This window comes from Struthio camelus, chromosome W, assembly GCF_040807025.1.
Source record: "Struthio camelus isolate bStrCam1 chromosome W, bStrCam1.hap1, whole genome shotgun sequence".
In the NCBI taxonomy this organism is placed as follows: domain Eukaryota; kingdom Metazoa; phylum Chordata; class Aves; order Struthioniformes; family Struthionidae; genus Struthio; species Struthio camelus.
Genome location: NC_090981.1, coordinates 9,950,605 through 9,977,114, shown reverse-complemented (window position 1 = coordinate 9,977,114; position 26,510 = coordinate 9,950,605). Strand labels below are relative to the sequence as shown.

The window sequence follows — 26,510 nt, the reverse complement described above, 5'->3', positions numbered from 1 at the left end:
GGGAGCTCGATGGGACGGGGGCCATGCCCCAGGATCCCAGGCTGCGCGACACCCTCCATACCCCGCAGTAGCAAAGCCGAAATGTTCCCCCCTCCCTAATGGAGTGGGTGCTGGGCGCGGCGCGGTTAACCTGGCCGACTGCCGCGGACATCGATGACGGGCTCACCGGGTGGACCGCTATCGCGGCAGGAATGAACCGGCTGCGGCAATCAGGAATGCTGTCCGGAATTTACTCCCCCGAGCTTACCGGACCAGATCAGATCCCCATGAGCAAAACCATCTGGAGTAGGGTGCTGCGAACCACCCGCCCCCCCCTGCATCTTAAAGCGATGGTGCTACCTGTGATTGGGGGGCCGGGCACAGTGGGGGAGGCCGCAGCGCTGCTCTCCCGGGTAGCAGAGGCGTCCTCTGTTAGCAGAGGTGGGCAGCTGGGAAACAGGTGAGTAAATGTGAACCACAAAGAAAGGGTGAGCCGACCTGCGGCGGAGGGGCCCTCAGGATACACAGGGGGAGTCCTGCCTGGACATCCCACCTGGGCATCCGACCCTTGCCTCCAGCAGCCTCCCATCAGCGACCTCTCTGCATGGTTCCTGGGGGTCCGCAGTTTGGAGCATAAGTCCTTCATTAAATCTACTTTGTTTAACCCCTCACATGCCTGAGTGTCTCTCTACGTTGGTATCTGACCCTCCATTTCCTGTCTTGCAGTCACGCTGTCTAAAACTGAACTTTTGAACTCTCAAGGACAAGCCAGCTACTTGCTAGCTACAACTTTTTTGATAACATCTGGACTAAAAGTGGCAGGTCCTGAATCTTCCCTTTAATAGAGACATGAGGAAGAACCACCAATTAGGAGGTTGATCATGTGACATGTCGACCATTTAGATCAGGGAAGACCAAGGGACTTGAGAGCCTGGAAAGAAGGTGGTGAACTTCCTAGCTGGAGGATGGAACCTGGAAGTTGGGAAGATCTGGGAAATGGAGGTGAACTATAGAGACAAATGCTTTGGGATGTCCAGCAATGCTGGTAATGCCCAAGAGTGGTAACTGCAAGCAGCTGCACAGCATGGACCTGACCTTCAGTCTCACCTTCCTGGACCAGCAGTGATCTGCCTGATGGGAAGGGAAGTCACGATGTAGTGATGTGACCTGGGTGGGGGCAGGGTGAATGAATGTGTGAAATAATCAAGTAGGGCAAGCTACCACTATGAATGTTCATATACAAAAGAATAAGCCTCAAAATATTCCTTATGACCTGTTGTTCACAGAAAGGTCTATGAAAACTTTTTGAGATACTCCCTTGTTGACTCTTGATTGATTTACTTCACGGTCCTTCTTTTCGGGTACAAGAAAATTTAGAAGTTCTGTAGATATCAGAGCTGGAAATATTCATCAACCATCTGTGACTGCAAGGTGGGCAAGGGAGGGTCAGATCCTGGTGGAGAGAGACACTCAAGGTTCATGAGGGGTTAAACAGGGTTGATTTAATGAAGGGCTAGCACACCAGGCTGTGCAGGGGAACTGTGGGGAACTGTGTGGAGGGGTTGCTGATGGGAGGCAGCTGGAGGCATGGGTCAGATGCCCAGGCAGAACTTGACTCGTGGTATCCCGAGGGCCCCTTAAATCTACTAGAGCTATTTGCTTATCTCAGCTGTGCTAACCTTGAGTCGCTACTGGCTGGAAAGCAGCTAGACATTGTTGACAAAATGGAATATGCATGCCTGGCCCTGCTGGGAATTCAGTCAGTGTGTAGTTTCACACCCTGGGGCTGCTATCATGTACTCAGCCAGTCACCTGGCTCCTTACCAGATCTTCTGCAGGTGTCCTCACTACACCAGCCTTTTGATTTCTCACCCTGTACTGTTATAACGTGTATGCTCCATGAATTGTATCTGCCCCTGAATTTAAATTCTGTGGCATGTTTCCATGATGTTCTTATGCCTTAATTTTTTTTTAATAAGAGAATCTTTGTGCATAACTCTCAAATACCTTTATGTTGTTCATAATTCAAACTTTAATACAAATATTTTTCAGTCTTCACGCAGGCAGTCCCAGCATTTGTTCTAAGGTCAAACATATTACAACTAGATAGTTCTTATTCAAGTTGTGTTAGGTGTTAAGACTACATCATACTGAAGACTTTGGAAAGAGGATAGTGGCTTAAGTATTTGTAATATGGGAAATAAGCTGTTTTTTAATGAAAGATGCATTTAAAGTTGGACAATGAAATAATATTTGTCATATGGATGACATGTTTAAATAATACACATATTTTTTTAAGATCCACACATGGCAAGAATAAAAAATGAAAGCTGGGACACAACCTTAGCTAAGGAACTGATATAATTTAGGAGCAGTTATGTCATTTATTACCCTAAAACAATGGTGTTTTAAATACTTAGTTAATATTATAGGTTTGAGTCTGCAGATGCACATATACCATTACTGCAAACTAAGTCGCAAAAGAGGAATTTGGACACCTAAGCATACATACATGCAGTACTGGCAAGCCACTTCCTAAATAAATATTAGCAAAGTCTCAGCCTTGTCTGAGGTATTTTTGTTCTGTATTTTATTGTTGTAATTCTTACAGACATTACTGCTCTGCTAAATAAAGGAATGTAGCACAGTAAATACATCACACCAAAATAGCTGGCAATCCCCCATCCCCAAAATCCAAACTCCTCTTCCCCCCCCAACACCCCCAAACTCACCCCCCCCCATTGAACCACTGCAGCTTCATTACAGAGAAAGGGTCAAAGACCTGTGACAAAAAACATCAGAGAAATTACATTCAGATGTGCAATATCAATATTCTAGGCTCTCGGGAGATCAAGTTCAGTGTTACAAGGAACAATATTGTTACAAATACAATACTATGTCTTTCCCAATGCTTTATAATAATTTCCGTTCATCCTCTATACAGAACAATAGTACAAGAGAGTCTAGGTACTGCACAAAATATGTACAAGAGATCTCATGCACATTGTCATCTTCAGAAACTGATTTCATTTAGAAAATTAAGGAAAAAAAAACACAGAACAAATCTGGAAATTCCAACCAAATCTCAAATCAGAATGAGATTCAAAACAAGTGGGAAACTTGCTAATGTTTCATCTTTAATGTAACCATTGAAGAGTTAATAAGACTATATGAAGCACTGAAGAACAAAAAAACTTTTTGGACCTTTTACAGAAGAGGGAATGTAAAATGACAGTTTGTTCCTTTGTACCCATGGAGAATTCACACACCTAATCTAATGAACTGCTGCACTACTGTAGAAAAGTGCCAACTCTTCCTTTTGAGCTCATTTTTCTTGCAACAATCTTTACTTTTATAAGCTAAACTGGTGGGATTGTTTGCAAGACTTATCAGGAGTGCACGCATGCACACATACACACACAGGAAGCCTCTCAGTGTAGAAATTTTATACACATATTGCAACTGGAACAACAAAGATTCTTCACTAGGCTCCAATCCTGCAAGCATTCACATGCTTAGCTTTAAGCGTCTGTTCACCAGGAAGTAAATGTGTTAGGTACTCAGGTGCTTATTACTAGGTATAATCTTGATTGCAGGATAACAGCCTTCTTTTTAAATAAACAATTGTTTCAACTCCATATACTTTTGTACACTTAGGTTTTCTTCATCTCCCACTGAAGTCAATGGGAAGACCCCTCAACGCGAGTTGGATAGAACCACAAAAGCAACAAGTGACGCTGAAGGTGTAAAACACAGAAGAAATCAGAAGTGTGATAACTTTCTTCAAGACTTTGATGAGTTTCCTCAGGCAACTTATGGAAAGGCTGCACTATATATAATCTACTAAACTGTATATGGTTATATATCATATTTACATATATTACTTTTTATAGAAAGTTGTGAAAAAATTTCAAATGATCTCCATAAGTCAGATGTATACAGTTAAAAACTACTCACAAGTCATTCACAATCTATTTACAGCAGTCTGATAGCAGAGGTAAATACTAACCTAGAATACTAATACTCTTTTCTTGCAAAATCTGCTATTCCAGAGATCGAGATTAAATTACACAACAAGAACTGCAGTAACTCAAGTCACTGTATACTACTTTCACACTAAAACATATTCACTTACTACAATAGCTTATGCTCCATTCCATTATCTCCCTTAAATATTTACTGTCCATTCAACTATAAAGCTTATTTTCTCACTCTCTGTCTAGTTCTCTCTCTCTAGCTCATGTATGTCCATGGTTTCTGAAAGGCAAAAAACGTACCTCTGACCACAGATGGAAACCAAGTGCTCAGATAGAAACATAGTTTTTATAGTTCTCATCAACAGAACTGTGCATGTCTACACACACACATACATCCGTGGTATCTCTGGAGTAAAGTCCAGGTATCATTACTAGTCTCCAAACACAATGCAATGCACAATCACACAGAATCACAGAATCACAGAATGGTTTAGGTTGGAAGGGACCTCTGGAGATCATCTAGTCCAACCTCCCTGCTCAAGCAGGGTCCCCTAGAGCACATTTCCCAGGATCACATCCAGGTGGGTTTTGAATATCTCCAGCGAAGGAGACTCCACTACCTCTCTGGGCAACCTGTTCCAATGCTCTGTCACCCTCACAGTAAAGAAGTTTTTCCTCAGGTTTAGATGGAACTTCCTTCAGTCAATTCCACAATGATTGAGAAACCAATGACTGTGAGCAGTTTTAAGTGAGAAGGCTGGGATTTTTTTTCCATGTGCGTCCTGGTCTTATTTTTAATTACATTGAGCCTTTATATCACAGTACAACACAGCAGAAACTGTTGCTTCCAAAAAATTCAAGGCATCAGCCTGGTCTAAATATATGTTTCAATTTCAGTGTAAACATCAGTATGCAGTACTGACAGAATGTAGCTACATACAACAGAGCATTTTCTTCTTCCTGAGGAAAAAACAGCCACCTGCTGCTTTATTCTTTAACTATTTTTCCTCCTTTGTCCCTGACATTGATTATTGGTTATAGACCAAGCAAATCCTGGATTTCATACATCTCTACATTTCTTCTTCATACAAGTTTGTATAGTACTCACACATATCCTCTAAGTGTCATATGGAAAAAACAAATCACAAATTAACTTATATAACAAAATAAATTTATTCCTACGTTATCTTTACTTCTCCCATTTATCTATGTCTAAAGAAAAAAGTCACTAAAATTAGACAAATCTTTTGACAAAAAACTGGCTCAGAGTAACAAAATTACTTAGAACAGTGTGCAGACCTATTATTTTCAAGCTTCATAAATATTAAGCAATTGAGCACAATTTAAAAAAAAGTCTATATACACCAATGCACAGCTGTGTGCACCAAATCTGGAATTAAGAGTTTAGAAAGTATAGCTTCTCAGTATAGCCCCTCAATATTAGTCTTGCTGGATATTTAGAGATCATTCCCCCCTCCTGAAGAACTGATAAATGAGAATTAAAAGGTGTGCATTTGAACAATCATTTACTCATTCTTCATAGGCATGTAACTCTTCTTTTTTGTGAATCCTACTATGGACATTGCTGCTGTTATTTATCTTGTGTGTGTGTGTGTGTGGAATTGCGTAAAGCTTTACTTGTAAAGAGATGCAACTAAAAAGTCTCATGGATATATTTCCCCTCCCCCTCCATACAGAGCAAATGTTGGGGAGAGAGAGAAATGTCTCTGCAGACACAAATGCAGCAGTAGAAACACAAGCACTAATGAGGAAAAACATCCCCCATGCACGTTGTGAAGGTAAGGTGTCAGCCTTAGATATAAACTGGTTGCTCTTGTGCAGTCAACAGTCTGTACATGGCAGCTGGCATGGTCTTCATATGAATCTACAAGGCAATAAGACAACTTAATCAATACACTTATTAGGCATATTGCCCAAAACATGAGCATCCCATAGCCTAGGGAGCACTGGGGAAGAAACTAGCTGAGGTAACATAGGACAAAAGGGAAAAGCCTGAGAATTTTCATACTCATACTAAGGTCTGGGGGAAGGGGATTCTCTAAGGTATCGAGTATCCACCCACCATCTCAATTTTATCTGAAGATGTGGGCATTTCAATAATAAAAGAAACCTTGGTAATTCTCACTCTCACTTCTAGTATTTATGTTTGAAAAGTAACAAGCCAAAAGAGGCAATGATGATGAAACGTGCAATACTGTCTAGGCACACTGCCTGCTCCTACCTCACCAACAGCATTTGAGAGAATGTGAACAATTTTCTCATGAGGTGTTGCTACAACACTTTGCCCATTGATTTCAATGATTCGATGACCAACTCGCACTCCTCCTCGCTCTGCTATACCTCCTCTCATAAGGCTACAGATCTGGAAGGGAAAGGACAAAATTATCAAGATTTTGATTTGGAACAGAGGCTTTAGATTATACATTTGTCTGCAAATTATAATACAATATTTAAATACATGTGTCTGCAACAAAGTCTAAAACGTAGTGGATTACTGATTCAAAGTAGCATTTATTAGTAATCAAGTACTACACATTCTCTTCCAAGAGCAAAAGAACTCATCTACCAAAAGCTATTTGTATTATACTTCAGAAACTCTGTGGTTTGAAAAATTAAGAGTGCATAAAGAATCATAGTTTACAAAAAGTTCAGAGCGCATATGCCTTGCATTAAAAGAGAATCAAAGACAGACTCCTCCTTTTGAAATCATACAATGGTCTCAAAACACACAAATGATGCAGACTGAAAGCAGCCTTCTCCATACACTTTTGTTTCTTTAACCTAAAACAGCCTTTTTATTCTTCTGATTGACTCTAAAGTTATGAAATAAAGTTTATTTTCTTACCTTTGACTGGGAAAAAAGTCAAAGAAGAATAACTTTGACCAGTTCAGCTTTTATATCTTAAACTTAACATGTGTACTGAGCCCCTATTGCAGTGAGGAAAAAAATGTAATTCTCCACATATGCAAAATTCCACATATGCGAAAGCATCATCAGAAGGTCTGGAAGCTACTTACAATCCCATTCTGTACACTGAAGCCCAACTGGTATCTGAGGTCAGGTCTCCTGATCAAGACTGTGGTTACTGGAGGACATCTAACTATGTTCAGTTTAACTTGGGCTTGGTTTTTCAAACCCTGCAAAAAATGCCATCACCATGAATAATGCTGACAAAAATGAGGTGAAACAATTTAATGTGAGCACTAGAAAAAACAATAGTTAGAATGTTAATGCATCATTTTGGAACAGGATTTCTGAATACCAGACATGAGCAATAGGATGCTCAGTCCTTGTCTAGAAGCTGATGGAGTCATTTTAAGAAATCTAGCTTCCTGCTGGCAATTTCTTTATCTGAGAACACAAATTGTTCTTCTAAAGGAAGCAAAGGAAAGAAAAAGAAGCAGGTCTATGCAGTTGACCAAAAAACTGCCAAACATTCTGGCTGGGAAATGAAATTTTAAATATACAGTTAAGATAGATAGTTACAAAAAAGTGGCTTTTCTGATGGGGTATGTTCAATTCTGTAATGCGAATGTCAAGTCCTACTCATCTAATGCTTGCATAAGCAATACTCACATTTATATTCCCCCTCTTTTCTAAACTGAATATTATCATATCCACCATGAAATCTTTGCTACCAAAAGAACAAAATGAAGAAGAAAAACACAATCATAAAAGTGGAAATGACTGCAGAGTCTGACCATTACACAATTTCAAGCATTCAGAGCTCTTTCTTGTAGATCCACAACTCCAATGTTAGATTATTTTTTTCTTTACAACATACAGAATTGAACACACATTACTCTTAAATGTTGCATTCACACATGTGATTAGCCTTCAATAAGCAGAACCCATACAGGAAAGAGATGCTATGTAAAGAGTACAGTAGCTTAAAGCTTCCCTCATGTTAACATTTATCAATTCCAATGCCTGCCTTTGAATTTTCTTCATATGCACAAAGTGAAATATGGGTCCCATTGAAATCAATGGGTTGCCTGCCACTGACTTCAACAAGATTAGGATTTCATTCAGAAAAATAATTCCTATTACAGCTAAGTACTATACTGACATCTCCACATGCAGTTTACTGCTGCTGATTTTGTTGAGCCTAACTCTAGACTTGGTACTGACTTGAGACTGACATTCTGCTGGGACAAACAGTCAATGCCTCTAACTGCCTGGACATGACAGTCACACAGTCTCTGAATCTGTTTCTGATAGTAGTTAGAACCAGATGCTTCTGAAAAAGACATAAGTAACATAATACAATTCAGGAATAACCATCACACATGGAAAGTTTCTTCCTAGTTCTGTCAGTTTGTAATTGGTTTATAGTCAATTAGCAGCAAGGCTTACATCTCTAATTTAAAAATAAGATTAAGTGAAATACTTGCAAGATATACTCCTCATCTATATAAAATGCTTATCTTTTCATAGGGGTCCCTATAGCATGCTAAAAAAATTTGCAATCTTAAGATATTTCTGCAACATTTAAATGTATGCTTAGGTGACTGTTTCATTTGGGGGTTCATTTGTGTGTTATCCAAAAATGTTACATAAACAGCTTCAGATACATGGCTATAAAGACCTGTGAATGCATGGACTACCTTCTTAACAGAAAGATAAATGGCTAGCAGTTCCTATGGCAACAGCCTCATTTATCAATGAAAAAAGGCCTCTAAAGGCAGGAGACAGCAAAGTTGGCCCTTTAATTGTTTTTGTTTTGAGAAAATACAGAAGATTCTTAATGCTTCACAGCAAAAGTCCTTCTGTATGAGAATACATCATAGTTTTAGAAATAAAACTGGTATGGGATAAAAAACAAGTATGACAAAGCAGATAACATGAAGGGCTTGTATTCAAAGTGTTGAGCTTTGTTCCACTGAAATTGGCACAGAGATATTTAATAAGATGGCATTTTTCCCCTTCAGGAAAAAAAAAAAGTGCTTTTATCAAGGTTTTAATATACTGCATTCATGGGGTATCATTTGAAGTCACTGAATCCAAAACAGTTGGGCTCAGAGACTTAAGTATCTATTGCTTGTCAGGGCACGGTGTTTACTTTTTCAGAAACCAGAATATCAAGTCTTTAGAGAAAATTTTTTTGTTCAAGCATTAAGAAATGAATCCATGGGCAACAAAGACATACTTATTTTGTGAATTACTAAACAACTTTTTTTTTTACTGCAGAACACCACTACCTAACAGGGACACAGAAGGATTTCTATACAGTCAGATACAGCATTACATTACATGTCTACGTGCTATAACATGCAGCAGTTCTGTGGTGATTGACTATTTCAATAGGTAACCCAGAACACAATTTAGCTGAATCTCCCACATTCTCAAGGGGTGCATCTTTTCCCCTCCTGAAACTTTGATGTTTAAATACCCATTCTCTTGTATGTTGCAGCTACCCCAGAGACTCTTCATTTCCAGTTGACTCACCTGCTTTTTGCATTTACATGCTCTCATGTCAATTAGAAGAAAGTTCGTCCAATTAAAATATCTCACCATTTAGCCAAGTTCAGAGAAACGTTACACTTTCAAATACACTCAAGTTGTTTCTACAGAGAATAAATATGCTTAACTTTTCTTTTAAATTCAAAGTTTTTAAAATTGTTTTCAAAAAACAAGCTTTTTAAAAAATGTCTCAGTTCTCTAGGAACCAGAACATAGGAAGCATTTAAATGGCTAAAATGGCACCAAGGCAGATTTTTAGGCACCTATGTCTCAGACTGTCATGTGAAGTTTTAGGTGTCTCCAGATCATAACAGGCATCTTCCTTTTGGATTCAAATATTCCCTTGGGGCCTGAAGTCCTGCACTGTGCCCTGATCTAAGCAGCTAAATGCATAGCCCCCTTGTCAAGGCTCAGAAAATAGATAAAAGAGAATTTGCCCTCTACTTTAAGGTCATCAAAAGGAAAACTGCTATAAAACGCACAAGTTCAGCATTAACAAACAAACAAATAGTTCTATACTTTTTGCTCTCCCACTAATCCAATAAAGGTTTTGAAACATTTAACATCCAGGAATATTCTCTGTACCTTTATAATGCTCTGGCATGTTGAGAGTGGTAAGCCAACCAAACTGGTCCCATTAATTGACATGATCTGGTCCCCTATGTTTAGTTTCCCAGACTTCTCTGCTGGTCCTCCATGCATCATGTTGGCTATGATAACTGTAGGCAAAATTGATCCCCAGCCAGATTCCACAATCACTACACCTAGAATTTCTCCCTTTTGCTTTTCAATGTAAACCTGAATCATAAGAAAGAGAGTTTCAAACAAAAGCGTTTTCTCATCTATGGAACTGATGAGGGCCCCCCACCCCCACTCTCATATGTTTACACATAAACAAACACACACTTCTCGTTTGCAAAATGCCTTTCTTATTCAAAGGTAAAACACAATAGGGTATATAGTTTAACACAGTTTAAATTAATTCAGCTATGAAATAACATTAAAACTAGAGATTTTGTTTAATGCAAAATCTGCCTCAAACAGAACTCATCTGTGCATATGGGTGGAGGGAGCTGGGGTAGAATAGACTCTGGCATGATGGGCTTTGGTGGGCAGAACTAAGTCAGGGAGGGATTTAAAGTGTTTGTGACTGTGTTTTGGGAAACGATTACCTGTGTTTTGTAGTGATACACTAGTTCATCTTTATTAATAAAAACAAGTAGCAAATATATAGTCTTTTAAAATCTGGGGTCAATCTCTCTTATCAACCCTAATGCCTCCAAAAATTTTATACTGTCTACTGCATTAATAAATTTTTTTTAAATACACTTCACTGACATGCAATGTCTCAAATGTGAAAATTGTGCGGTAAAAAGAGATGGTAAATCATTTCACTACTGATAAATTTAGGGTTCACTGTTTGCTCTTAAAACATAATTGCTCATGGGATATCCTACTGGGGAGGATATAAATGACCTCAGTGAGGTCATTTATAGGAAGCATTAATAGTTTTCTAATTGTTGCCACTACAGGTCTGAATTTGGGACAGATATGCTTAATGGTGTTATGGAAAAAAATGAGACGTACATCTTTGCAGTTTTCAGATTTGGAAAAATGAATCAGGTCATCATTGTACATGTCCTGGGTATTGAGCAAGTCACTATATTCCTTCTGGCTTAGGTCTTCTGGATTGATTCCATTTGCCCTCAGAAATTCCTGGTACGCCACGCTAAATGCTTGACCTATGGACTGTGCAATCAGCTGTGCCTGTAGCAATGTCCAAAGAAGAAAATATCAAAACATTCTGATGGTCTCATTCACTGACACTCTCTTTCTGTTATAATCATTCTGCAAAATGGTTCCTGCCTACAAGTTAAGCTGCTGCAATCAATTAAAAAAAATATTTGAATCTAAAGTAATAATTAAAAAAAAAAACACACAACAGAAAAGAGTCAGCACAGTCACCCATGCAGTGAACCCAGCTCAAAAACCAATTATAAATAAGAAACACAAGTAAAACCTTCCTTTCAGAGGTAACAGCTGCTAACGTAAAGGTTTACCCATTGCATTGCTTGAAATTGAGACTGCAGAGGGAGACCTTTAGCTCTCACCTGCCCTCTTCCAATACATGAAGATCCCAAATAGCTTTCTGCTTCTGCCAGAAGCAATGTTACATTGACGAGTCACCAGTAAAAAATAAAAACATGCTCTAAAATACACACAACATGAAAAAAGATATAAAAAGGCCTTTAAAAGAAGGCCAACAGCATCCTGGGCTGCATTAGGAAGAGCATCACCAGCAGGTCGAGGGAGATGATCCCTCAGCACTGGTGAAGCCACACCTGGAGTGCTGTGTCCAGTTCTGGGCTTCCCAGTACAAGACGCGGACATACTGGAGTGAGTTCAATAAAGGATCATGAAGATGATTACGAGATTGGAGCATCTGATTTAGGAGGAGAGGCTGAGAGAGCTGGGACAGTTTAGCCTGGAGAAGAGAAGGCTCTGAGGGTTATCAATGTGTATAAACACCTGATGGGGAGGAGTAAAGAAGATGGAGCCAGGCTCTTCTCAGTGGGGGCCAGTGACAGGACAAGAGGCAATGGGCACAAATTGAAATACAAGAAATTCCCGTTAAATGTAAGAAAAAACTTGTTCACTGTGAGGGTAGTTAAACACTGAAACAGGTTGTCCAGAGAGGTTGTGGACTCTCCATCCTTGGAGATATTCCAAACCCAACTGGACGAGGCCCTGAGCAACCTGCTCTAGTTGACTCTGCTTTGAGCAGGGGAAGGGGGAGTAGACTAGATGACCTCCAACAGTTCTTTCCAATCTCAAGTATTCTGTGATTCTAAGATATTTCCTCTTCTTCCCACGCTCCTTTCTTTTAAAATTATCACAGTGGTGTTTGCAGTTACTATCAGATGAAGTGGGGAAAGGGTGGGAACTACTGGCCCATTGAGTGGATCCAGCCCTTAACGTGACTGGAAATGGTCCACAGTGCTCAAAGCAGGGTCAGCTATGAGTTCAGACAAGGTTATTTAGGGCTTTATTTAGTCAGATATTGAAAACCTTCAAGGACAGAGACTACACAACCTCTCTGGGCAACCTGTTCCACTCCTTGACTGTCCTCACAGTGAAAAAGTTTTTCCTTGTATCCAGTCAGAACCTCTTTTGTTTCAACTTGTGCCCATTGCCTCTCATCCTCCTACCATGTACCACTGTGAAGAGCCTGGCCCCATCTTCTTGATGACCTCCTCATAGGCATTGGAAGGCTGCTATTAGGCCCCCCTGAAGCCTTCTCTTCTCCAGGCTGAATAAGCCCTGTTCCCTCAGCCTCTCCTCATAGGGCAAGTGCTCCAGCCCCCTGACCAGCTTGGTGGCCCTCCACTGAACTCATTCCAGTTTGTCAATGCTTTTCTTGCATTTGGGGGCCCAAAACTGGACCCAGTATTCTAGATGTGGTCTAATGAGTGCTGAGTAGAGGGGGGAGAATCACTTCCCTTGGTCTACTGGTTGCACTCCTGTTAATCCAGCCCAGGGTGCTGTTAGCCTTCATCACTGCCAGGGCACGCTGCTGGCTCATGTTCAGCTTGCTGCCTACCAAGACCCCCAGGTAATTTTGGCAGAGCTGCTCCCCAGCCTGTACTGATGCCAGGGGTTCTTCCTTCCCAGGTGCAGGACTTGGCATTTGTCCTTGTTGTATTCTATGAATGAATTTCATTGGGCTTCTAGCACATTCTACCTATTCTACACAGCTCTATCCTATGCCTGCAGCTTCTTCTTGGCCACTCTACACCTAAAGCTACTGGATGCTCCATAGCTTTCACTCACTATTCTACATTACTCCCTGTGAGCTGTTCTAGCTCCCACCACCTGCTACTGTTGGTAGAGATTGGGGTGGGGTAGAGGACATAGTCAGGTAAAGAGAAAGTTCTGTGCCATGCAAGGAAGCAGCTGAAAATAGCAGACTATTGGAATCCTTTGTTTTAAGGTGGTGATCAAGGTAAAGTTAGAATGATACACATACTGGGTGCAAGTGGAAAGCAACATAGCATGAGTGCAGAGCATATAGGAGCAGTTGAGAAAACTGGGTGTGGAGCAGTGCTGTGTATAACCAGAGTGTTGGGTGTAGGAAGCACTGTGGAGTGTAATGGTGCTGGTCACAGTGTGGAATGAAACTGCCCTCTGGTAGGTAGTGCTGGTTTGGAGGGAAAGCAGATGGGAGGACTCCATAGCCTACTGCGTGAGGGTATGCAGGAACACCGCTAAGGTGTGTTTTTACATGCAGCTTGCCAACTGTATTTGTAAGTCCAATTCAGGCCTCAGTAAGGAAAAGATTCCCAATACTGAAATAAAAACTGGTTGCATCTTAAAACTACTCAAGCTAGCTCTAAACCTGTTGATGACAACAGCATGATTGCTGGCACTGAAAAGGCAACAGCACACACAGTGTCTGGACTAGCATTATTTTGCCAACATTCAAATCAAAACAATTTGATGGCAAGAACAAGATGTCAAGAAGATGAGAGCACTACAACTCAATAGCTCAGTAAGTGATCTGCAAGAGGAAATAAATATGGACTTGTACATTCAGGTGCATACATTGAGAATGACTTCCAAGAGATCAACTGCCATTTGGCAGCATTTGGTCATATTCTGGGAGCTGAGCCGTTTTGAAGATCCAGCCCCAACTACACTTGGAAAATCTGGTGTTGTGGTTTTTTTTTTGTTTTTTTTTTTTAAGATAAGGATAGTTCCAAGCAGGGACACATTTTGGCCATCACACATTTGAGGGCTTAAGGTATATCACAGTCAGGTACTGGATAAATTTTTCTAGATACTCAGCTGCCCCAGAAGAAGAAAAAATAACAGTAAAATATGTAAGATTTATATATAAAAGAGGGTCTATTACTCCATTAGAGTTACAAGCTCTTTAGAGTGGAAATCTCTGCTGCTAACAGATACAATAATATTTTTGTTCTAACTCTTTCCAAATTATATTTTACCTACTCATTTGGATTTTTTAGAATGCTTCGCAAGCTATTATTTTGAACTGCTCTATGACTGAGGAAAGCTGATCTCCTGAAAATTTTCAGAATATTTTCAGACTACTGAGCGATCAATGCTTTTTTTTGGACCTACGGACATGTACTTTCCAGGCCAATATTTACTGGCACAGGAAGGATCACATCTGACACAAATATGAAATCATCTGACTAAACCACAGAAGGTAATGACAACAATCCTATAATGGAAGCACAGGTTTTGAATAGACAAGAAAACACTGAGAAATAGATCCAGGAAGACTGGATGATAGTCAGGCTATCATATTCTGAAAGAAAATAAACCATTGCCTCTGGCATCTGACAATTTGATCTTTGCCTTTTTCAACTGGCCAGTGAGAGAGAGTCCAGTAACATACAAAATCTGTGATTTGAAATACAGAAGCAACAGCCTCAAACCAGGCAGCACATCTATTGATATTAAGTCCAAAAAACATAAGCTAGTCTTTCTGTTTGCACACCAATTTCATGAAGGGCATTACAAGAAGTGTGGCTTATATGCTATTTTGCATAAAAATCAATTTTTTAGGTTCTCTGTCAAATTAATTTTGGTACCTCTAAAAAGCAAAGCAAGAGCACTGAAAATCCCAGCAGTGGATTGCATGTGTATCTGCAGCCACAGATTTGATATGAACATGGTGCCTTCAGAATAGGTTCCCAAATACATAAAATCAGCCACTTCTTAAAGGAAACCTTTGCATCTGAAAGCCCTTACAAATATATTCTGTGGAGCAGAAGACATTTAAGGCATTAATGAGAAAATAATATTTTCACTTAATTTTTTAATTAGTTCAATATACTCTGAATTGTACTGGAAAGTCTTTCTGAAGCCTAGGTGAGGTGCAAGGCACAAGAAGCAGAAATAGGCTATTACCTCACCATCTGTAATTTGGGCAGGATACCTCAACTGGCATCATCGCTGTAGCCTAAATATTAATTTTCACATGGGAGTGGTTCCTCTCGCTCTGTGTAAGCCACCTGACTGGCATAAATACAGTGGTTGCCATGGAGGCATATAATATTCTCTTATTTGGAGGGCTGAGCACTAAGTGAAATTTGCTGTCTTCCCAATTAGATAGCACTGTGTGACATCGTATTATTTGAGGCTAACCTGATTATGAGACTGACAGCTGTATATCTACCAACTTCAATTTGAGGTATTTGTGTATCCCCTCCCCCCAATTATTTAGTTTAGTTTAAAAAACCCACTACATAAAACCAGTAAATTAGGTGCATTTATATTTATTTCCCAAATGTTTGGGTTTTAATTAGCGAGGACAGATTTGATAACGGACAACTCAGTAAGCCCTCTGTGGGGGCACTTGCACACCAACACTTGGTAACATGGCCTGGATAACAACAGCTGATAAATAGGGATGTTAGTGTAACAGTGGGTGTGAATGGGACACCCGCAACTGTCTGAGAGGGCATTTGCCCCAAACTGATAACACTAAAGAGGAAGACGACCACTTTGATCCTGATTTGATTTAAATCACATGAACTGAGCATTTTTCCCCCTGTGGCATCCTCTACCTCATACGTATTCACTCAGATGTGTCTCTTTACAGGACGTGTCTCTTTTACAGGATTTTTTTTTGGAATGATTTCATCAGCTCCTGAACTCCAGCCTCATATCATAAGGAAATCCAAACAAAAAAGCCAAAACACCCCTTTATGGCATATATCACTGACCCTTGTGGCAACTGTAGGGAATAGAAGCTCCCTATGGAAATAAGCTGCTTTGATGGATGTTCACTCTCACAGGCAGATCCTGAGCTGGTATATGTAAGCTGTGGCAACAGTGTTCTTTTAGAACCTGCCCCTCATTGTCACTAGAAAGTATTAAATTCACATAAACATAGGAAGTTCTTCTATAAATACTAACTTTGCAAGTAAAACACCAGGTCCCAACATACAAACAGAAGGTAAGTTCCTCTACTTAGATGAAATATTTTTATGCAATTAACAAACAAACCAAACAGGACCACTGGTGATGGACTTTAAGCCTGTCAAGATGAACTCATATTTTACCTCCAAGAAAAATCACAAGATAGTAAAATTCCTTACATCCTCAGACTCAAAGACGTGACAAATCATTTTGTATTGCCTTTTTCCATCTTGGGAGGGGTGAGATGCTTCCACATTGTCCTGGGAATTTGATCGCGGCATTCGTCTACGAGCCATCAGAACCACTATATTCCCTATATCCGCAATGTAAGAAATGGTCCTCAGAGGATGATCCATCATAGTTTCCTGGAGGATAGAAAAAACAGTATCAGCAGTTGTTTTAAGCAAGTTCTTATTGCACTTCTGGTGTTTTATAAACAGATCAATGGCAGTTTGAGATCTTTGTTAAGTGTCTATAAAAAGGAAAGAAGTCTGTATGAAAGGAGGTGTCAAGAGGAACCAACAGCCTCACTTTCAATAAACAAATAAAAAAAGCACATTTTGAAAATTAAAGTTATATTTACTGTGGAAAAGAACACAGACTTGGGTGTCTTGGCCTGAACACACACAACATAGAGAGGACTAAGGACTTCAAGTTAGTTATCACAACCAATTGCTTTAGGCTACTCTGGGGATGATTGATACTTGTCATGTTATGGTACTAGACTACCTAGAATGTTGGATAATGTGAACAAAGCTTCTTATCAGAAGTGGGCTGACTGCAATTAGCATACTTGCCAACACTATCATTTTCTAGAGTCAGACACATCAGGCATGCGTGACATGATTCTTGAGCATGAATTTCTGACCAGGAAATCTTGGAGGGAAATATAAGAGCCAGCACTGATGTTACTTCAGGGGAGCTAAGAAAGTCACATTTTGGCAGGTAGATGAAGGTCTATTTCAATGAACTATTATTACAATACTGACAAGGCCTGACCTGGCAAAGGTGCTTCTTTGTCTATACCTGCATGTCTGCATTCAATACTTTTATTCTCTGTGTAGAAATGAAGAGGTCCACTTCAGTCATGGGTTGAGATTCACCTTCTGGAGCCTACAGATAAATGGAATAGAGTCAACAACATTAGGTAACATCCTTAATAACGTAAATAGATCACAAACAAGGGCACACTAAGACACAGTCACCAGAACAGCAATGCAGAACAGAGTATTAGATTGCAGAAGTTAAAGATAAACACAAAGATATGGAATCCCTGCATTAGATATGAAAGTGAGTTACATGTCATTTGTAAAATTTTTAATCCCATAAAAGCCACCCTTGACTACCTTCTTGATCCAATAAAGTTATAAACTACTGCAACATGAACTGTATAAACATTCCATGAAAATCAAACTGATTCTCCTCCACATGATACCTGCTTTAAAGAAGGCCATATATAGGACTAAAGGTATCTCTTGCCTGGAGAACTTCTGTATGGGCTAACAACAGTGACTGCTCAGAGTAATGGAAAAATGTGTGCCACAGCTGCAGTTTTAAAGAACTTATAGTGCAGTTCTAGTAAGAGGGTTTTCACAGTCAGACAAAATAGTATTTAAAGCACTAATTCACTCCAGAAGCCATACCTTTGCAAACAAAAAGCAAATGCTTACATTTTTAAGTACCTTTTAACAAATCCAATAACTCTAAGAACTCCATATTCATATTACTAAAATATGAGTCAGTCAGCATATAATTGTGCGTGTATATTTTTTCCCTTTTTTGCATCCAGCAATTTGACACATCTGTAAATCAAGCAAAACACTTCATAGAAGAATAAAAAGGTACTTGTTTTTTAATCTAATGGTTTACAGAAAACCTTTGCCACATTAGTCCTATTTCTTTGGTATGTATTTTGTGTACTGACTGTATCCCTTTGATAAATCCAATCTTTAACCTATTTCTAACATGAAATGGCTAATGATAAGCAACAAAAATGGCCAACTAGTCAACTGATTTCTGAGAAATGTCAACTGGTATAGTGGCTCAGAAATAAACCTAAACAAAACTTGCTGGATGCAGAAAATTAAAAGCACAAAATACAAAGGCAAAAAAAAAAAAAAAAAAGAAAAAGGTATAACATCAAACTGATGGAGGTTGTACTGCACCTTCTTCCTGCCTTTGGCTAATTTCTGGGCCATCTGCTTAGCATGGAATAAACAGAGATAGGAGAATGGTTAGAGAAGAAACAGGAATCTATACACTAATGCCAGGGCTCAGTCTACTAGCTGTTCTAGATTAGTCTCCGCTTAGATTAATTTTCCCCCCTTTTCTTTTTGGCTTATGAAAGAAAGTTTCATGTTTAACACAGTTTAAAAAAATGAAAAGAAATCTGCACCAGGAGAAAACATAAAAGGATTTTTTCCCATTTAAACATTACTCTGAAGAAACAGCTTTCCCCTCCCCCTGCTGAGAGCCTCTCCTCATTTACAGCAGTACAAATTGCGAATAACTCCTCTGAAATAACATCAGTGTAAGATTTGAGAAGAATCCCACCCGTTATTATTCCAACTCTCTGAGATCTAAAGAATTTACATTCAAATTGCTTAATGGTCTCACACACACACGCACGCAATCTTAAAAAAAACCCAAAAAACAAAAAAAACCAAAAAAATCCCAGAAATATGTCAATTTTTTTCTGGAAAAACAGAACAATAGAGGGATATCTGACTGAACCCTTCTGCCCCCAGCTCCCTCTCCTCCCATGCAAATGCACCTATGCATTTGGAGATCAGGTTTTCCTGTGACACCTTTATAAAGATATTTCTATACCATCACATTCTTCCAAGAATGAGGAAGAGAATATACTTCCTAAACACCTGAAATCGTCTGCGTTCATGAAGCAGTATTACTATAACTGTTTGTAATTACTTTATATCCAAAGATATTTCATCCTAATCCCAAGGAGGGGGGGGAACAACTTATGGCCTGAACTTATAGACCAGTTTATTGAAGAAATGCAAGATTCACCATACTGGCAAATATCATTTCTACTTCCAACAGTAACATCTCCTCTTAGCTAATTAAGTTAACAGGTGTTCTGTGGGGGGCAAGAGTCTATCATGCCAGACTTTTGTTACACTAAAAATTTTTTATGGGCAAAGAGGAAGCACACCTTATACATAGAGAGAGCCAAAAATTTACTGTTAGCATAACTGAAATCTTAACAGCTTAACCATTATTAGTCTAGATCTAATTATTATAGAAAAAGAAAGAATAATAATACATTTAAAATTGTTATATACACACTCCTTAGTTTCTACCCCATTCCTGGTGTTGTTTCCCCTGCTCCTCTTGGTCCTAAGGTTGGTGGTTTCATTCTGATGGTGGTTGTGGGGAGTTGTTACGACGAGTTGTCAGCATCTGCAGCCCTTCACCAGGAATATGATGTTCGTGCTGATGACTTCTTCTTCACTCTAGAATCCACTTGGGGTCATTTTTATATGTTTGCTAACATGCTTTTACACCTTTGCTCTTTCATCATTGATCTGCAGCTCCACATTACATCCAAATTTACGATAATATGGTGGCTTTTACATATGCTAGATACTATTTCTGTGTTCTCTTTGTTACCCCTAAAACCAGTTTTGCTTAGCTCCAGGTCTGCATTACTTGAACTGACCATTAGTGAATTGTTTATAGCTGTGGGGTCTCCAGTGCCAAGCCCGTGCCCCATCACTTATTATCCCATGCCTGCACTCCTCTACACTGTATCCTGTGTGTCTACTTCTCAAGGCCTCTGTTATCATACCAGGACTGTATTTCTCTACGCTACATCATTATGTTAGAGTCATAAAACCATGGTGGCACCATACAAAAGTAAATCAAATTAGCCATAGATACCTGGTCAATTGGAGAAATTGCTGTTACAGCTAACACCATGTTAAAACAAAGCTGCAGGCAGGTCAGGAAAAGTTCAGACAGAGCAAGCCTGACAATCCTAAGTTCTGAGGCCTTGCAAACTCAGCACAAAGCTTATGGCCTATTACTAGCAATGGCAATACTGTATTATAGAGCTATAGGATAACACTTTATAGATAGAGAGTCATGACAAATTAGTATTAGGAAGAGCCAGAAACAGAAAGCCTGAATCATGGATGCACTGAATATTTTACATTCAAGTTCACAACTGAAGTCTGCTGGTTTTACTTTAAATCACTCTGAAAGCAACTGCTGAAACATTAGATTCTGCTTATTTACAAATAAAAACAAACATTTTCACATCCTCTCTAATCATCCTTTTCAGATAGAGAAATATACTATAGTTTGCTATCACCAGGCTATTGCAAAAGCAGTTGCAACTGGCCCATACTGAAGTCTCTTCATTAAATTGACACTGACATTCAGAAATAACATATGCATCCCGAACAACAGCTGCTGCACACACTGGTGTTTTGTTTTGTTTTTTAAACTCTCAAGATAAGGAATTTTAACTGTTCCCCAAAATCAAGTTATTTTCCAGACAAAACTAGAAACTGTACAGAATGTCACACAAAAAGAAAAGCACATGTCAAAAAGGGAAAGGAAAAAGTCTCCTTGAGCTACAGCTCTACGATGCATATACTATGCCAAAGGTGACTCAAAATATCCTATTATGTACATTATTCAGAATTCTGCTTTCAAATTCAATGGGAGCAGCATCAGTTCGCAGTTTTATTTCAGCTTATTGGTGAATGATTTTCTAATATTTCATAAAAGTAATATAATGGTATGGAACAGCTACTCATGCTTAAGAAATAATTAACGCAGTAAAGAAATGTTATGAAAGAAGCTGATATTTGTAACCATCTAACAAAGGAAAGTTACCCATTAAAACAACAGTCCATGCAAGAGGCATGATCAGACAAATCCTACTGCACCATCAAATCATTTTTGCTGGTTCTTTCTATGCCCTTAGAACAACACTGAGTCCAAGCATTTCATTTAAGGAGCAAGGCTCAAATCTGCTGATGAAAATAAAAACTCTAATTAATCACTACTTTATATGCAAAGCCTAACAATCATTCTGAACAGGTCGACTGTAAGGCAGAAAGAATCTGACATTTCCTAGATTGAACTTTCTGCATGCACTCAGATCAACTGCCTGTGCCCAGACCATGTTGGGCCTAACGCTTTCAAATCTGGAACTACTGGTATTAATGGGAAGCAGATACAACATCCTCACTTTTATAATAATTTGTTTTTTAAATCTATTCTAGCCCAGCAAACGTTAACTTTTCTGTATTGTTAAAAGCATTAAATAAATCCAATAGAAGTAAAACATGGAAAGATACTTCCTTCCATGCTATTTCAAAAATGATAGAGAGTATGGCTGGAAAAAGGCAAATGGGAAAGTACCTTTAAGTGAACTCAAGTCACTTGAGTTTAATGAATGCCTACAAAGCATTAGTAGACTTAGTCAGACTTCACAGAGAAAAGGGCCAGGGGGAGCGGTAAATGCCACAATCCTCTTTTTGACCTTTAACAAAAAAGATACTCATTTAAAGAAAGCGTAGGAAAAGACTGTCCAAAATCTAAACGTGTGGTCTAAAGTCAGTTCTATCTGCTATAAGGAAGCATTACCAGAGACCTTTGTCAAGAGGCTGGCCAACCTTGTAAGAAGAGCTTTAAACTAGGAACAATGGGGGAGGAAGAAAATGACCATCGATCAAGTAAGGAAGTGGTAGATGGGGTTGGCAAGCAAAGGGTCTAGGGTGATGTGAAAAGGGACCTCTTAATCAACAAAACAGGGCTAAAGTGGAGTCACCTCAAGTGTATGCCCATATATAAGGAAGTGCCTACCAGACAGAACTATGGGGAAAGCTCTCATGCCCTTTCTGGGAAGTCAGCATGCTGGGGTGCCTCTCTGAAGTGCCTGTACACTAATGCACGTAGCATGGGGAATAAACAGGAGGAATTAGAAGTCTCCGTGCAGTTACAGGGCTATGATCTCATTGGGATCACAGAGATATGGTGAGACAGCCCACATGACTGGAGCGATGCCATGGATGGATACAGGCTCTTCAGGAAGGACAGGCTAGGAAAGCGAGGAGGGAGAGTTGCCCTTTATGTGAGAGAGCAGCTAGAATGCATAGAGCTCTGCTTAGGGATGGGTAAGAGGCCAGATGAGAGCTCATGGGTCAGGATTAGAGGGCAGACCAACATGGGCGACATTGCTATGGGTGTCTGCTATAGAACGCCTGATCGGGAAGCAGAAGTAGTTGAGGCCTTCTTCAGGCAACTGAAAGAAGCTTCACGTTCGCAGGCCCTGGTCCTCATGGGGGACTGGAACCACCCTGATATCTGCTGGAGGGACCACACAGCAGGGCACAAGCAATCCAGGAGGTTCCTGGAGAGAATTGATGACAACTTCCTGATACAGGTGATCGAGAAGTCAAAGGGAGGCACTCTACTGGACCTCATACTAATAAACGAGGAAAGACTGGTGAGGGATAGCCCTGGCTGCAGTGAGCATGAAATGGTGGAGTTGAGGATCCTGAGAGGAGGGAGCAGGGCAATAAGTAGGATCACAACCCTGGACTTCAGGAGAGCAGACTTTGGCCTCTTCAGGGACATGCTTGGAAGAATTCCATGGGATAGGGCCCTGGAGGGAAGAGGGGCCCAAGAGAGCTGGTTGATTTTCAAAGATCACCTCCTCCAAGCTCAAGAATGGTCCATTCCCAGCAAGCAGGAAATGAAGCAAAGGCAGCAGGAGGCCTGCATGGATGAACAAGGGGCTCCTGACTAAACTCAAATATAAAAAGGAAGGTACAAGAAGTGGAAGCAGAGACAGGTGAACCGGGAAGAATATAGACATTGTCCGAGCATGCAGGGATGAGGTTAGGAAATCCAAAGCCCACCCAGAGTTGAATCTGGTGAGGGCCATGAAGTGCAATGAGAAAGGCTTCTACAAGTACATCTGCAGCAAAAGGAAGACTAGGGAAAATGTGGGCCCACTGCTGAATGGGGCAGGGGCCCTGCTGACAAAGGACACGTAAAAGGCTAAGGCACTGAATGCCTTCTTTGCCTCAGTCTTTACTGGTAAGACTGGCCTTCAGGAATTCCAGGTCTCTGAGACCAGAGGGGTCATCTGGAGCAAGGAAGGTTTACCCTCGGTGGAGGAGGATCAGGTTAGGGATCACTTAAACTGGACATACACAAGTCAATGGGATCCGATGGGATGCACCCATGAGTGCAGAGGGATCTGGCTGATATCATTTTGAGGCTACTCTCAACTGTCTTTGAAAGGTCGTGGTGATAGGGGGAGGTTCCTGAGGACTGGAAGAAAGCAAATGTCACTCCTTTCTTCAAGGAGGAGGAATCAAGGAACCTCACCTTGATCCCTGGGAAGCCGATGGAGCAAATAATCCTGGAAATCATTTCCAGGCACATGAAGGACAAGAAGGTGATCAGGAGTAATCAGCATGGATTTACGAGGAGAAATAACGCTTAAACATATTTCTACGATGCGATGACTACCTTGGTGGATGAGGGGAGAGCAGTGGCTGTTGCTTACTCTGACTTGAGTGAGGCTTTTGACACTATCTCCCATAACATCCGCATATAGGCTAGATAAGACCTAGAGTGTGCTCTCGACCACTGACTGAAACCCATCAGGGCCAGACATGCATAATCCATTTTGTCAACAATGTATAGCTGCTTTGCAGCCAGTAACTACTCAAGCTTTGCATTATCGAGATAAGAAAATAGTTCTAGTAGATTTAAGAGGCCCTTAGCATACACAAAGTGAGTCCCGCCTGGGCGTCCAACCAGTCTGTCCAGCAGCCTCCCATCAGCGACCCCTCCACATGGTTCCCGGGGCTCCCTGTGCAGTTTGGAGTTTAAAGTCCTCTATTAAATCTATCCTGTTTAACTACTCACAAACCTTGAGTGTCTCTCTACGTTGGTGTCTGTCCCTCCTTTTCCCGCCTTGCGGTCACACTGCACTTGGCCATGGACCACGTTGACCCCAACCCTGACATGTAGACTGACGTCCCGGCTTGACCTTGGACCAGCCTCATCACCACGAACTTACCTGAACTTCTTGATGGAACCTAGTCACAGTCTCTGGGTCTGCCCTGCTCCCCTTGCTTGGGTGATGGAACAGCTCATCCTGGAGACCATCACTAAGCTTGTGGAGCACAAGAAGGTGATCAGGAGTAGTCAGCATGGATTCACCAAGGGGAAATCATGCTTGACCAACCTGATAGCCTTCTATGACGGAATGACTGGCTGGGGAGATGAGGGCAGAGCAGTGGATGTTGTCTCCCTGGACTTCAGCAAGGCTTTTGACACTGTCTCCCATCACATCCTCCTAGGTAAGCTCAGGAAGTGTGGGCTAGACGAGTGGACAGTGAGGTGGATTGAGAACTGGCTGGATGGCCGAGCTCAGAGGGTTGTGGTGAATGGCGCAGAGTCAAGTTGGAGGCCTGTGGCTAGTGGTGTCCCCCAGGGGTCAGTCCTGGGTCCAGTCTTGTTCAGTATATTCATCGATGACCTGGAGGAAGGGACAGAGTGCACCCTCAGCAAGTTTGCTGATGATACAAAACTGGGGGGAGTGGCTGACACACCAGAAGGCTGTGCTGCCATTCAGAGGGACCTGGACAGGCTGGAGAAATGGGCAGAGGGGAACCTCATGGAGTTCAACAAAGGCAAGTGCAGGGTCCTGCACCTGGGGAAGAGTAACCCCAGGCACCAGTACAGGCTGGGGGCTGACCAGCTGGAAAGCAGCTCTGCAGAGAAGGACCTGGGAGTCCTGGTGGACAAGTTGACCACGAGTCAGCAATGTGCCCTTGTGGCCAAGAAGGACAATGGCATGCTGGTTTGCATTAGGAAGGGCACTGCCAGCAGGTCAAGGGAGGTGATCCTTCCCCTCTACTCAGTCCTGGTAAGGCCGTATCTGGAGTACTGTGTCCAGTTCTGTGTGCCTCAGTACAAGAAAGAAATGGACTCACTGGAGCGAGTTCAGCAAAGGGTTACTAAGATGATTAAGGCACTGGAGCATCTCTCATATGAGGAGAGGCTGAGAGAGCTGGGCCTGTTCAGCCTGGAGAAGAGAAGGCTCGGGGGGGATTTTATTCATGTGTATAAATACCTGATTGGGGAGGTGTAAAGAAGATGGAGCCAGACTCTTCTCAGTGGTGCCCAGTGACAGGAAGAGAGGCAATGGGCACAAACTGAAATACAGGAAGTTCAATCTGAACATAAGCAAATCCTTTTTTCTGTGAGGGTTTTTGAACATTGGAACAGGAAAGGTTGTGGAGTCTCCATCCTTGGAGAAATTCAAAACCCAACTGGATATGGTCCAGGGCAGCCTGATCTAGTTGACCCTGCTCGAGCAGCAGGGTTGGACTTAGACGATCTCCAGAGGTCCCTTCTAACCCCAACTATTCTGATTCTGGAATTAATAAACAGAAAAGTAACACTTCCAAATGCAAGAACCTGAAGTTACATGTTGATTTAATGAGTTATGTAAACAGAGAATGCCACTCCCCTGCTTTTTAATCTTCTTAATTTCAGGTATTTGGGTTTTTAAAAGTTTAGTCTTAATTCATAACCTTTACTATCTTCTTTTAATCAGACAGAAGTTTTTCAGATGTAACACCTTACGGTACTAAATCCCCCACACTCTGTAAAAAACATGAGTCGGACACAAACATCAGCAGCATTTTGCCAGGAACATTTTACAATTCTGAGTTAAGTGCTGTCTTGAGCAGTGATGAATCCAGCAGCAGGAGTTCTGTTATATCATCTGTCATAATGAAGGTTAGCTTTCATGGCAATAGCCAACAAAAATATCAAACTCCTTCCCCCTAAAAAACAAAATAACTGGAGACCCTAAGGCCCAGGCCTGCCTAAGTAAGTTTTTATTTCACCTAAGAAGCAGAAAAGGAGCAATTGTCAAAGTGCATAGTGGTAATACATACCCTGCAGTCCATTCCTGTAAAGAAGTGATCTTAAATTCACTCATGGCTTCAGAAACCCCTATGTACATGCTAGGGTCTTACCAAGTCAAAAATGCAATTACATGGACCTCAACTCCAAAATAAACTTGCTACAACCAAGTATGTGCATGCCTACTC

The 26,510-nt window shown here is 40.8% G+C and overlaps 1 protein-coding gene across 4 annotated transcripts in view; it reads right to left on the bottom strand.

Moving 5' to 3' along the window:
- Positions 1-1,998: 1,998 nt before the first annotated feature.
- LOC104139558 (amyloid-beta A4 precursor protein-binding family A member 1) overlaps positions 1,999-26,510 on the bottom strand; it is an 80,536-nt gene continuing 56,024 nt past the window's right edge. Inside the window, exons 6-13 of one of the 4 annotated variants that reach the window (XM_068925368.1) lie at positions 18,558-18,590; positions 17,419-17,505; positions 16,572-16,757; positions 11,029-11,208; positions 10,027-10,239; positions 6,996-7,115; positions 6,199-6,339; positions 2,550-5,841 (exon numbers count right to left, since the gene is read on the bottom strand). In XM_068925368.1, coding sequence (XP_068781469.1) covers positions 5,770-5,841; positions 6,199-6,339; positions 6,996-7,115; positions 10,027-10,239; positions 11,029-11,208; positions 16,572-16,757; positions 17,419-17,505; positions 18,558-18,590 — 1,032 coding nt within the window. In that variant the 3' untranslated portion in view covers positions 2,550-5,769. Of the gene's footprint in view, positions 5,842-6,198; positions 6,340-6,995; positions 7,116-10,026; positions 10,240-11,028; positions 11,209-16,571; positions 16,758-17,418; positions 17,506-18,557; positions 18,591-26,510 lie in introns of all 4 variants that reach the window. The other 3 variants (XM_068925369.1, XM_068925370.1, XM_068925371.1) reach the window with 3 other exon arrangements.